Source organism: Spermophilus citellus (assembly GCF_964194105.1).
Source record: "Spermophilus citellus genome assembly, chromosome: 2".
In the NCBI taxonomy this organism is placed as follows: Eukaryota; Metazoa; Chordata; class Mammalia; order Rodentia; family Sciuridae; genus Spermophilus; species Spermophilus citellus.
In genome coordinates this window covers 82,318,009-82,332,116 of record NC_138183.1, presented here as the reverse complement: position 1 = coordinate 82,332,116, position 14,108 = coordinate 82,318,009, and the positions used below count along the sequence as shown (strand labels likewise).

At 34.1% G+C, this 14,108-nt stretch overlaps 2 protein-coding genes across 4 annotated transcripts in view; both read right to left on the bottom strand.

Annotated features, from left to right (window-relative positions):
* Positions 1–14,108, bottom strand: part of LOC308642610 (centrosomal protein of 78 kDa-like) — an 845,412-nt gene that overhangs the window by 786,173 nt on the left and 45,131 nt on the right. The window lies entirely within an intron of this gene.
* LOC308640881 (centrosomal protein of 78 kDa-like) overlaps positions 1–14,108 on the bottom strand; it is a 31,480-nt gene that overhangs the window by 9,437 nt on the left and 7,935 nt on the right. For both annotated transcript variants that reach the window (XM_081278856.1, XM_081278855.1), the window contains exons 6-11: positions 11,714–11,827; positions 10,426–10,490; positions 10,055–10,166; positions 5,721–5,853; positions 4,382–4,427; positions 2,736–2,864 (exon numbers count right to left, since the gene is read on the bottom strand). In XM_081278856.1, coding sequence (XP_081134982.1) covers positions 2,736–2,864; positions 4,382–4,427; positions 5,721–5,853; positions 10,055–10,166; positions 10,426–10,490; positions 11,714–11,827 — 599 coding nt within the window. The remainder of the gene's footprint in view (positions 1–2,735; positions 2,865–4,381; positions 4,428–5,720; positions 5,854–10,054; positions 10,167–10,425; positions 10,491–11,713; positions 11,828–14,108) is intronic.

The window sequence follows — 14,108 nt, the reverse complement described above, 5'->3', positions numbered from 1 at the left end:
CCCTTAATCTAAAATATAAAATGCTTCAAAGTGTGAAAGTTTTTAAGCACCAACATGGTGCCACAAGTGGAAAATTCTACATCTGACTTCATGTGAGGTTGCAGTAAAAACACAGGCATACTGGGCTGGGGTTGTGGCTCAGTGGCATAGCACTTGCCTAGCATGTGTGAGGCACTGGGTTCAATTCTCAGCATTGCATATAAATAAATAAAATAAAAGTCCATTGACAACTTAAAAAAAAAAAACACCCACAGGCATATCAAAAATACTGTATAAACTTATCTTCAGGATTTGTGTATAAGATGAATATAAAATGTAAGTAACTTTTGTGTTTTAAGACTTAGGTCTCAGTTCCAAGACATTTCATTATATTTGCATATATATGCAAACATTCCAAAACTAAAAAATATGAGACTTGAAAACACTTCTGGTCCCAAACATTTCAGACAAGGTATAGGTAACATGTAGTAATATGTTAGACCTCACAGACACAGCCTCAAGACCATATCATTTGTCATATTTTCCATTTCTTTGTTTTACATATAATGAGAAATAAGTTTCCTTAACTTCCATTGAATTTATTTCAACAAATGTACACATATTTGGGGCACTCTACCACTAAGCTATATTTCTAGTCCTTTTTATTTTGAGACAGGGTCTCACTAAGTTGTGGGGCCTGGCCTTGAACCTGTAATCCTTCTGCTTCAGTCTCCTGAGCTATTGGGATTACAGGTATGTGCCACCACACATGACTCAACAATCATATTTTAACCTCCAGAGACCTTTCTTGCTTTCTGAAAGTTCCTTTTTAAACTATACCCTATTATTATTTTATAGATGCCTTTTTCCTAAAATATTTTTGTTCCCTCAATTATTTCTGGCCCTACCAGGATGCATTTTTCATCTTGTTTTTCCCCTGTCATGTAAGTTTTATTGAACCAGCAGTGAACCACAGTTATTTTGTATTTAAGAATAAAAGAATAGAAGCTCATTGGAAACTGATGATTGGCTTCTTTTATGCTTAAAGAAGTGGGCCGCCAGTTAGGTTACGATATCCCCAACTGTCCTTTCCTAGGGCGTGAAATTCACTCTAGTTACTCTACTTCTCAGATCATTTACCTTTTTTCCAAAGTCAGATTACCTCACTTTAAGAGAGTGAAGGTAGGGCTGGGAGTCAACTCTTCTACATATAAACTGTAAGGAGCAACCCCTACTTTAGTCACAGTTCTAATCCCACTCCCTCTGGCAGGCACAGCGGAGCATGGAGCAGTTTCTGCAGGGAGGATTAGGTTCCCTTTGAGCATGGGCTGCCCATGTGCATATTCCAGGTGATGATTTTCTTTTATTCTTCTGTTCAGTTAGATTTTCTTCCACTTGTCTTCTATTTTTCAAAATTGTATTAGAATTTCTTCTACAATGGCTTTTTTTTTTTTTTAAATTTTGAGACAGGGTCTCCATAAATTGCTGAAGCTGGCTTTGAACTTGGAATATCCCTGCCTCAGATTCCTGAGTTGCTGGGATTATAAGCATGCACCACCACATCTGGCCTAGAATTTCTTCTAGACTGTTGATTGCTATGGGTTTACATAGTTAGAATTTCTTGATGCCATCATTTTAGAGGGTTCTCAAAATGAAGAAGAGCTTAGAGGACACCAGAAGTTCTCTATCTACATTTTTGAACCTTGATCTTTCCCAATGGCTCTAACCACTTTTAGAAATGTAATCTTGTAGTGCCCTGGTGAAGGGAATAAATGTAACACATCTAAAACAACAATGGATTAGGATTAGATAACCAAAGATTTTGTCTCTACTCGGCAAATTAGTAATTTAAAAAAAAATAAAAGTCTGGGGCTTTTTATTTATTTTTTTCTTTTAGTGATAGGGATTGAACCCAGAGCCACATGCGTGATAGGAAAGTATTCTACCACTGAGCTATGCCTCAAATGGCTTTCTATTTTTTTTTTCCCCCGGATCAGTAATCTCCATAGTCACATAAAAATAGGAAACTGCCCTTCAACTACGGGAGAACATGGCAACATGGTGCCATCTGTGAACCAAAATGCAGGCCCCCGCCCAGATACCAAAGTTGCCAGCACCTTGATCCTGGATTCTCTAGCCTCCAGAATAGTGAAAATTAAATTTCTATTGTTTATAAGTCAGTAGATAAATATAGAAAGGGATAACTTTCTATATTTTAAAGTCTCATTCTAAAATAAAATCATAATTTTATGTGGGGGGCTAGGTATGTAGCTTTGTGGCCTGTTATGTGCAACACCCTGGGTTCCATCCTCCGTACCAAAAAAAATAAATAAACAAAACAAACAAAAAAAATAAGAACTTTGTAGTACACACACACAAAGAACAGGAACTCTCCTATGTATGGGGGCTGAGCTGAGTGACACACACCTGTTTTGTTGTTGCAATCTGTCGGAGAGTGGCAGTGGATACTTCAGCTCTCCAAGATGGTGGCCGCTGGTTGCCTTAGTGGAGTGTCCCTTGTGGGGGATGGGACTGTACCGCTTCCTTCCCCGTCTGAAATCCCAAACTCAGCCCGGGGGTCAGTGCGGGCTTGGCTGGCGGGATAGCACCGTGTCGCAGCCACTTATCTCCCTGCTTACTAGTTAATCCCTTCTCTGCCGCGCCACGCCTTCTGTAGCCGCGGGGCAGGCCGCGCGAATCAGTACCACACAATTTCAAATAATCTTCCCTATATATTTAAAGTAATAGTTTTGTACCTGTAATGCTTCTTGTTTTAAACAAGTTTTCTCAGGCATTTCATGAACACTTTCTGAAGAATCATCAACCTCTTCAATTTCTGAGGATGAAGGACTCTCTACTGTCACAGTCACAGGAAAATCTGATGGCTTAAATAAAGAGGACAAGATTGTATAAACAATAGTATCAATCAAGTACCAAATATAAAAGGCATCTAATCAAAGTGACCTTTCTGAAATATTTAAGTCCCCCAGAAGCTCACGTGTAACACAATGAAAGAAGTTTCAGAGGAGAATAAATTTTTCCTCCTCTATAATTGTTCTGGTTGGGTCCCTTTAGTCACAGCAGTGAAAAACTTGATTAAAACACTGTTACTGTATTACATGGTTATGATTAATATTTGAAATTTCCCATTTTAGTTTAGTAAATTTCTTGCACATGAATCAAGTGAGAAGCCAGGACAAACATTTTTTCTCAGGTCAATTTTTTACTGCAGATGAGAAATTTACTCTGCACTATCCGACACAAAGAGTCTATTAAGTACAATTTTTTGGAGGAAAATTCCTAAGTAGGGAGACTGATAAAGAATTATAAGAATGATTAGTTAATAAGCTAAACTGTAATTAACAAACATTAAAATGACCTTTTAATAAATCACACACACACATATACAATTAAAACTGGCCCATCAAACTACCTTCACATCCTTAAAACAATGCTATACTCTTGTCAAGTTTCATTAGCACTGGAATGTTGCTTAATATGTTTCCTATCGTTTAAAAACTGACTGGTCCAACTTCATAAACAGTCTACAGATCAAAAAAAGTATTGATATACATCTGAAAAACAAGTTACTAGATGTAATTTCTACCATAAGCAGCAAACCATGCAGTATACGAAAATCCTCAATGGCAGAATGAGATGTATACCCATCTATTAAGTAGGCAGGGGGCAGTACTGACACCCCAGGTGCTCCTGTCTCAATCTCATTAGTGTTGTTTTTATTTTAATTTTTATTTGTTTTAATTAGATACACATGACAGTACAATGATCTTAACATATCATACATTTGAATCGGATGGGGTATAATTTCTCATTTTTCTGAGTGTACAGATTGCAGAGAAAATTTATGGTCTCTTGGGACAACTGGGAGAAGAACCAAATAAATACTCTGATAGAATCAGTTTGCTCCAAGATTGAGAGGCTATAGGACAGGGAATATGTGTGGCCCTGGTGAGGGAGAAAGAAATGGTATAAGAAATCAGAGGCTCTGGCATTTGTTGCTTTGTTCTGGGCGTAGGATCTAAAATTATGTAGAAATGCATATATCTCCCCCAAACAACATTTCTTGAAAACCGAAGGACATTTTTGAGTATGATAGCTTCATGTATCAAGTCAGTAATGGTGGTTGAAATCATTTCAACAGTAGTTTATGAACTGAAAAAATGGCTTCTTTGGCTACAGATGAAACTACAAGGTGCATGGTGTATGCCATATACATACAACAATACTGTGGTGTTGAGAGAGCAACCTGAAAAATTTTAAGTGGATTAACTTCAGGGAGGGAATTCTTATAAGGTTCTACTCAGGTTTTAAAAAGCAGAGAATGACCCTCCATCTTTCTTAATCCAAACCCCTACATATTGCAAATATGATAAGCACATACCTGCAGCTGATCAGATATATCACGAGTTTTGATTGATGGAAAACCCCTAAAAGAAAATCAACAAACTGCTATATTTTGATGTAAATGCACCATCAGTTAATACCAAGTATTCACACTTACTAGTACTATTATCTATATAGAACTATGTATAGAAATAATCTCAAAATAAGCACCTAGAAAGCTTTACGAGGGAGAAAACTGAACAAACTGCAGCATAATGATTTTTTGATAACTCTCTGGGAAATGCATTTCAATTCTATGCTCAAGATGATTGAGATTTTCAGACTAACTTCTCTGATAATAATTACTCTCTGATTTACAGCTCCTTCTGATCAGAGTGGACTAGAGATTACTAAGCATCCCAAGAAAAAGACATGAAAACACAGTTATAAATTAAAATGTAAAATCTGGTATTTCAGCACTAGTTTATGTAATAATAATTCACATTACTAATTATAAATAAACATAGTAGTCAGTTGCCTATTATATACATCAATTTAAATGTGAGCAACTGAACAGATATTTTACATAGTACCTATTTCTAGACCTATTTAGAATCAATTCTTTATTGTCTTAAGCAACTATTAATCCTTAATTTCTTAAATATTCAAATCAGTTATTAGAAAATAAAGTATAGTAGTTTTATTTTATTTTTTATTTTTAGGTAGCTACAATATCTTTATTTTTCATTTATGTGGTTCAGAGGATTGAACCCAGTGCCTCATGCATGCTAGGTGAGCACTCTACCACTGAGCCACAACCCCAGCCATGTATAGTAGTTTAATGCCCTTATCAAGCCTAAAATTACAGTATAATTTTTTAAAACTTCTTTGACAAAAATTATTACAAATAGCTACGTCCTGGGTAAGTAATTAGGTAAAACTTATTAAATCTTCTTTGATTTACTAAAATGGGAGTTAGGCCAGATGACTTAGTAAGTCTAATCCATACTTCTTATCCACTTGGCATTAAACTATTTCCCATGCCTATAATGCCCTTTTCCCTATTCTTACATATCCAAATTTCTGCTTCTGTCCTGTAGGACTCAGCTACACTACACACGGGTTTACTGAAACCTTTTCTTACCTGCACAAATAAAGATAATTTCAGTCTTCTATGCACTCCCATGGGGTTACAACCTGTTGTGACACTTAAGATGTAACATGAAATTCCTAGTTATACTAATTTTTTTGTTTTGCTTCCCTAAAGGACCCATTAAGCAGAAACCATACATTAGTTATCTTTTTCTCCTTATAAAAACAACCAGATAACTTCCATATAATAGAAGCCCCCCCAAAAGAATTGTGAATGACTAAAAGATAGGAAAAAAAAATCCCACCTGCTCCTTTTTGCACGTTCTGCAGTACGCCATGGCAAGAAACCAGATACACCAGGTGGTGGAGGTTCAGAAGTACATTCTTTACAAAGGGTGTGTTTTCTTCCACTGTTTACAGGTTTCTTTGTCGCCAATCCTGTATTAAGGACAATGTTAAAAAGAAAGACTCCAGATGCAATAAAAGGCTATCAATTAGTTATTATGTGCACATTCTTAAAAGGATTCAAATGAGCAATTAACAATGATACTAAACCAATAAAACACAGTCTATAAATTTGTTTTTTGTTTGTTTTTTAGCTGCGTTGGGAACAAAACCAGAGTCTCATGTGTGACAGGCAAGCACTACACCACTGTGCCACATTCCCAGCACCCAATTTGTAAAACTCTTATTAAATAGGGCAGCAGTGTTTTGAAAATTTAAGTTCTCCAGGGTAACAGGTTATAATTTTGACTAAAAGTATATGGGTCATGCAAAACATGCTAAAGTAAATACAAATATATTCCAAACAATTGTGCATCATGCAAAAACATTCCATTTACTGAATCTCAGAACATCTTGAATATTTCTGAATCTCAAGGTCAGATCAAAATAGGTATACCCATAACTCCTGCCCAACAGAACCTTCTGAATTAAAACAAAATTTCACCTGCAGATTAATTTTACTACATAAAAATTATCAAAGTTAAAAGACTGAAGGTTACTGGGTAGTAGCTGAGTATATGTTATCCTCATAGTAACTAAGAAATGACCTTGAGTGCTCATTTGATTTTTTAGAAACTACAAAAGAAATCAATAAAACATTGGATAAAAGAGTGAACCTATATTTCAACAATGAAGAGTTAAGTATCTTTATATAAAACACTTGGCAGAAAAAAACTAGATCTATACCTTTGTTTATTTTTTTAATGTGGTGCCAAGGATCAAACACAATGCCTCACACATGCTAGGCAAGCACACCCTACCACTGAGCCACAATCCCAGCCCCAAAAGCTATATCTATATATATTGACACTTTATTAGAACAAACCAGATATTAAAAATTCAAATTTAAATATTTGTTTCTAATATTAGTGAGAACAAATAATATTCATTTATTAAAATGATTATATTTATCTTTCCAGTCTGTTTTACTAAACAAGGGCACTTTAGCCATTATTAGGATGGCATCTAAAATAAAATGTTTGTGGTAATATAGGAAAAACACTTCATATATTGTAACTTATTGATAATCACCACATGGTGTTATGGGATTTCTCTGGATACATTTATATGCCTCTTCAAATACACAGGAGCTCTATTCATATTCTCCTTTTCCAGTTTTCTTTTTTTTTAACCTAATTATCTTCACACACACAAAAATGTTCCTGTGGATAGCCTTCACATATATAGCATTTCCTTCACTTTCAGAATGCAGGGCTGGGGTTGTGGCTCAGTGGTACAGCACTTGCCTAGCATATGTGAGGCAATGGGTTTGATCCTCAGCACCACATAAAAATAAATAAAATAAAGGTCCATCAACAACTAAAAAAAATTTTTTAAAAAAAGTGCAAACAACTTTTTAAATTAAAGTCAAAATAAACCTATTTTGGCAGAAGATTAAAAATATAATAAAACTTCTTATCCTCTTTCTGCACATATAATTACTATATGAATATGATACAATTCACATATTCAACCCCTGTTCTCACTAAACTCTAACTATACAGCCAAGACTCTGATTTGGCTTACCTCTATGTCTCCAAATAACTGAGGCAAATCCAAAAAAAAAAAAAAAAAAAAAAAAAAAGGGCCCAAGAAACAAAATTACTCTTAAAATACCTCAGTGAGTTTGTAAAATTCAGCCACATTCCCACTTTCTTTAACCATGCTGAGAAACAAATTTGATTTTATTCTCAACTATGATGCTTTATTACACAAACTAGCTACTAAAATTACAAAATTTTGAACATGTTTTATATAGATGTAATATACATTTTCTATTTTTATTTATAAACACCAATAGAAATACTTAAAAGAATGCTTACATGATATAAACCTTTAGCAATATTTAATTAGTGTGATGTCACCAGTCTCAATTGTATATACTATTTGATTGACAACTAAAATATAACTGTTCTGATATGAGAGTTGGTAGATAAGATAAATACTATACTTTTATGTACTACTACCTAATACATTTATTACTATTCACTACAAATAAGCTGGTTAACAGTAAATAAAAATATACAGGTTTTAATAAAACAAGAAGTTATAGGTATGAAGATGTTTACACTAGGATTTTTAAAATTATTAAATACTTAAATCTTTTCCAGCTTTTTACCAGTTTAAAATATTGACCCATCAACTCAATAAAACCTTATGAATGTATTAAAAAAGTTAACTATTAATCATATAAAAATTTACTATGAAATGAAAAAAAAATGCCAAATTATATTTATGCTCACAGTCAAAAGGAGAAAATATTATTTGACAGAATAATGAAATTGGAGATGTTTTCTGTTTTTATCTCCATTGCTATTATAAAACAATACCTTAATAAAAGCTAAACAAAAATCATCAAACAACTTTAAAAAAAATTATGTTGAAATATATCTAACAAAAATTTCCATATTAATCTTTTTTGTGTGTATGTACTGTATTGGGGACTGTACCCACGGTCTCACACATACTAGACAAGCACTCTGCCACTGAGCTACATCCCCAGTTCCTCATATTAACCATTTTCAAGTATATGCCTCAATAGAACTAAGTCAAACAATTTGTTAAGATTTCAGATTGAATCCAAATAAAAGATTGCCATTAACTGTTCAGTGACCTTGATGTATCTGGCATATAACTAAAGTTACCACAAATCTTTAACTAGTAGAAAGTTGGCAGATCCTAAACATAAATTTTTTTTCTATATTAGTTCTTATGGTTTTACTGTCTCAAAATTCAAAGTTATTACAAAAAAGGCCAGTTTTCTAATAGATTTAGGTTAACTTATTCTACTGTGTCATTTTTTCTTTTCACAAAGAAAAAAATTGTTTGTGCTAAAGATAATTTGTTCTAGAAAATAAAAGTTAAGAACTCTTTAGAAATAACACAAAAATTTTAGTGAATTAAATTACTCCAAACTGAAATTTACTTCACTCATTGTTAAAGAGTTTTATTTAAAAGGTTTTTCCCATTATACTTGGTCACAAAATCATGGATATTTTTATTTATAACTATTATTAGATTAAGTATTACTTGGAAGATTAAATATACATTATAACAAGTAATACAGAAAACATTTTATTCTAAAACATTCCATCTAGGGTCAATAAACTTATTTGCAACATTGTTTCATAAAGATTATATATATATTTTAAGTTTTTTCATCATTTAAAGAATCAAGGTGTTATCTAATATCTAATAACCTTTTTTATTTTTGGTACCGGGGATTGAACTCAGGGGCACTCAACCATTGAGCCACATCCCCAGACCTACTTTGTATTTTATTTAGAGACTGAAGGTGGCTTTAAACTCCCAATCCTTCTGTCTCAGCCTCCCTAGCTGCTGGGATTATAGGTATGCACCACTGTGCCAGGTTTCAATACCTTTTAAGTGGGATTTTCAGAGAAGTGGGGAACAAGGAGAAAAAATGTTGTTTCCTATAGTTTTAAGAAAGGGTACTACTCCATTAAAAAAAAAAAAAAATTGGCAACACACACCTATAATCCCAGCAACTCAGGAGACTGAAGCAAGAGTATCACAAATTTGAGGTCAGCCTCAGCAACTTAACAAGACCCTGTCTCAGAATAAAAAATAAAAAGGACTGGCCTAGTGGTAAAGCACACCTGCTGTGTTCAATTCCCAGTACCAAAAAAAAAAAAAAAAAAAAAAAAAAATTAAAACCTTTTTTTTTTAATTAAAAAATTTTAAAAAATTAGATTCAGGGCATGACTCTGGTAGAGCACTTGACAACAAGCTCAAAGCCCTGGATTCCTCTGTAGCACCATAAAACAACAAAGGACACTAAAAAGCAGTGTCACCAAAGGGCATCCCAATTTCAACTGCAAAGTATGCAAGGTAATCATCAACTGGGAAACACTGAAAATGATGAACATTTTATGAAAAACAAAAAACAAAAACGGCTAATTTAAAAAATGGAAATACTAGTATTCTTTCTACAATGATTCATTTAACTATTTCTACATTCTATAAATTGTTGTTATCTGTTTCAGAACAATTACAGTCCTGAGAAGATATACATGTGTCAATACAGACAATGAGAAGAGTAATTTTAACACATTAGAACACATGGAAGATATAAATTTTAAAAGTATTAAAAAGACAACACATATAGAGTTACCAATTCTAATAGTAGCTTTTCCTTTTCGACTATTTCCCAGAATTATTGTTCTCTTTTTCTGTTTAGCAGTTTTAGATGGTTCCCTTACTGATGGAGAAGTTATCCACTGGTACTGGAAGAGAGACATAGGTAATTTCAGTACTGGTATGAGGATTCAACCTTAACTCAAATTTATTAGGATATTCTTAACAAAAGGTTTGCAATTTGCAGTTTTAGGATTCCAAATTAAGTCTCAAAATATTTTTAAAAACAGAAAAGCCACCTTAACTGACTGAAAACTTCATTTAAGAAAGTGCCCTGGCAATTTTATTTTACTAAAAACAAAAGTAAATGAATAAAAATTCTTTCTAGAGGACTAAAACATGTTATACCTCTGACTTAGCACTCCTTCCATTCTGAAGAACTTTTTTGATAACTGCTTTCATCATAGAATGATCTAAAGTAAAATGAAAATTGAAATTGTAGTAACTTTTCCAACGAGTGGCTATTTCTATTTAAAAACAAAAGTCAACTAATCATTACTTTTCCCATAAAATTAAAATATTTAAACCAAAGTTGTGATACACCTATGAAGCTGCTCCTCTCTCATCCTCCTTTTCTTAGTAACTGTACCACTCTGGTCATACACATTATCACTGAGGGACATTTTAAAAATTACTATTTCCTTCATAGCTCACATCTAATCTATCTACAAATCGTCTTCTTAGTTATACTTTGTTTCATCACCTCCAACCTTCCACCCTAAGCTAAGCCATAACCATCTCTCACTTGGACAACTTCTTATTCCTCCCAAATGAAATGCTACTTGGCTCATGCCTTTTTCTAGCTCAAAACTCTCCTGTGGTTTTAATTCACTCTAAATAGTCCAGGTCCTTACCTTGGCCTTTAAGACCTCAAAGTAGACCCTGGCTAGCTGTCTGATCTCATAGGATACCAGATTCTCCCTCACTAAGTGCTCAAACCATGTTGGTCTCCTTGCTTTTCCTTAAATACTCCATCAACTCTACCACCTTGTACTTTTATTCTCATTATTTCTTTGTTCTAGAATTGCTAACTCTTCTCTCTACTCAGGTCTCTCTGTATGTCACTTTTCCAGTGATGTTGTCCCTTAACAAACCTATCTAGTACAGTCTCATCAGACCCCATCTGTTTTCTTATTTTAAGGCATTCTTGCACTTCCTGCTATCTCAAATTACACTACTTATCTGTTTACTCATTTGTATTTGATTTCCCCCATTAGAACATAAGCTGAGTGAGAGTAAGACTTTAACTAGCCGGTAAGTTTAGTGCCTAAACCAGTGTTTGGCACATAGAAGTATTAAAAAATTATTAGTCAAATTAGCAAATGAATGAAATGCTCTCTCCCAAGAATTCAGAGGTTCCAGAAAAAAAAAAAAAAAAAAAACAGAAATAATGCTCTTGGTAGAAGCAGGTTTATTATCTGGGTTCACCTGTATTCAGAGTAGCAGCCAAGAACAATTTACAAGTATAACTCATTTTAATTGGCAAATCACCTGCTAAAAACATAAGGAAGTACAAGATTAGAAAAGTATAAGATTAGGAAGATAAACATATTAAGCTTTAAAAATTGTCAATACATGAACAAATTCTTTTTATTCTGCTATTTGTTAGTTTTTTTAAAAAAATGAGGTGACATACCAATGAGTGAATTTTTTCTTATATCCAGAATGACCAGTGTTCTATTGGTTTCAAGGGCCTCTAGTAAAGCTTTGGCTCCTTCATTGGTGAGGCCACACTGCTGCAGGTCAAGAGCTTTTGATGAAAAACAATAGGTCATTTGCCAACTCTCTACATGTTTAACATTCAGACAACTCTCATTAATGTTGGAGATTCCTGAACAAGACGAGTCATGGAAGGTTTTTAATCTTGAGTATTTAAAAAAAAAAATCAGAAAAGCATATGCAAATACATACTCTGGGGGGGGGGAGGGAAACACAGAGCATCAACTCCTCCCAAAAAAACTCTTCTTGGATATGCTATGATTATCCATACTTTAGTTCTAATGAGTCACCCAACATATTTTATAACTGCAGAGTTGAAAAGTACTCTACACAATCTGTGAGAGAGGAAAATTGTCACAAAGTGAATATCAGTTCATAATTAACAAGGATGCTAGTGGCAGTGTAAACATCACAGGCAAATACTGGGTAGTATACTGAGGTTGCACTTTATTCTTTTGATCATGATCTTGAACTCCAAATGAACTCAAACTATAATGGAAGGGGAATTTGGGTACAATGGCACATGGCACACACCTGTACTCGTAGCTCCTAGCTATTTGAGAGGCTGAGGCAGGACAATCAAAAGTTTAAGGCCAGACAGGTAGGGTGGTGCACGCCTATAATCCTAGCAGCTAGGTAGGCTAAGACAGGAGGATCTCAAGTTCAAAGCCAGCCTCAGTAAAGGCGAGGTGATAAAAACAACTCAGTGAGACCCTGTCTCTAAACAAATTACAAAATAGGGCTGGGGATGTGGCTCAGTGTTTGAGTGCCCCTGAGTTCAGTCCCCAGTACCTTAAAAAAAAAAAAAAATGTTTATGGTCGCCTGGGCATCCTAGGAAGACCTTGCCTCAATAAAAATAAGTGAAAATGAGGCCTTGGGAAAATAGACTTAGATGAAATCTTGGGAATAGAGCCCCCATTTTGGGATAAAACAGGTTTCCATAACCCAGGAAGAGCACCTACATCAGACAGTGGATCTGCCAAGGGTCAAATATGATGAAGCTAAAGATCTGCCCACACCTAGACTTCCCAGCCTCACAATAAATTCCACTTTTCTGTGTAACTACAATGCACAAGTAGAAAATAAATGAATGAAAGAGCAATAGAGGACTTTCCTCCATTTACTAGTAAATGATATAATTTTTTCTTCTTTATGGCTAAGTGAAACTCTATTGTATATGTATAACACATTGTCTTTATCCAGGATCAGGGGGAGGGAAAAGGAAAGGTAATGGATTTGTACCAGGGATTGAAATGGAGTAAATTATGTTATATGTATTTATGAATATGTCAAAATAAGCCCCACATTTATGTATAAATATAATGCACTAATAAAAAAAAATTAAAGGTGCTCAAGCTATAATGAGTGAAAAAAGTTATAAAAGTTTATAGGGCAATCCCAATTGTAACAAAAAAGGGGTAGGTGGCTCTCATTTTAGTAAAGTTTAAAGTTTTAGAACTGACAAAATTGCATGTTTATGAGTGTGCAGGCCTCACATATATACTGTTAGTGTGAACACAAAATGGAACAGCATTTCTGGAAGACAATTTGGCAATATGTGCCTTTATCTTTGAAAATATGTTACATTAAAGTCATTCCACTTTTCAAGAAGTAATTCCAATGGACACATACATTCTTTTACTATACATTTAAATAGGGAAAAAGTACTAACAGTCTAAATATCAAATAGCACGGAATTCATTAAATTACTATGCATCAATATGAGGGAGTACTACATGAGACACTATAAAGCAAAATAAAGTAGGGTTACCATACAAATACAGTTATCTCATACTAGACAAAGGCACCATAAACATACATTGAAGATAGTCTCTTCAACAAATAGTGCTGGGAAAACTGGAAATCCATATGTAACAAAATGAAATTAGATCTCTCTCTCTCATCCTGAACAAAACTCAACTCAAAGTGGATCAAGGACCTAGGCATTAGACCAGAGACTCTGCACCTAATAGAAGAAAAAGTAGGCCCAAATCTACATCACATCAGCTTAAATACCAAATTCATCAACAAGACTCCTAAAGCACAAGAAGTAAAATCAAGAATCAATAAATCGGATGGTATGAAACTAAAAAGCTTCTTCACAGCAAAGAAAACAATCAAGAACATGAACAGAGAGCCTATAGAATGTAAGAAAATCTTTACCATCTGCAACTCAGATACAGCAAAAAACTTAACACCAAAAAAACCCCCAAATAATCCAATCAATAAATGGGCAAAGGAACTGAATAGACACTTTACAGAAGAAATATGAATTGTCAATATATATGAAAAAATGTTCAACACCTCTAAC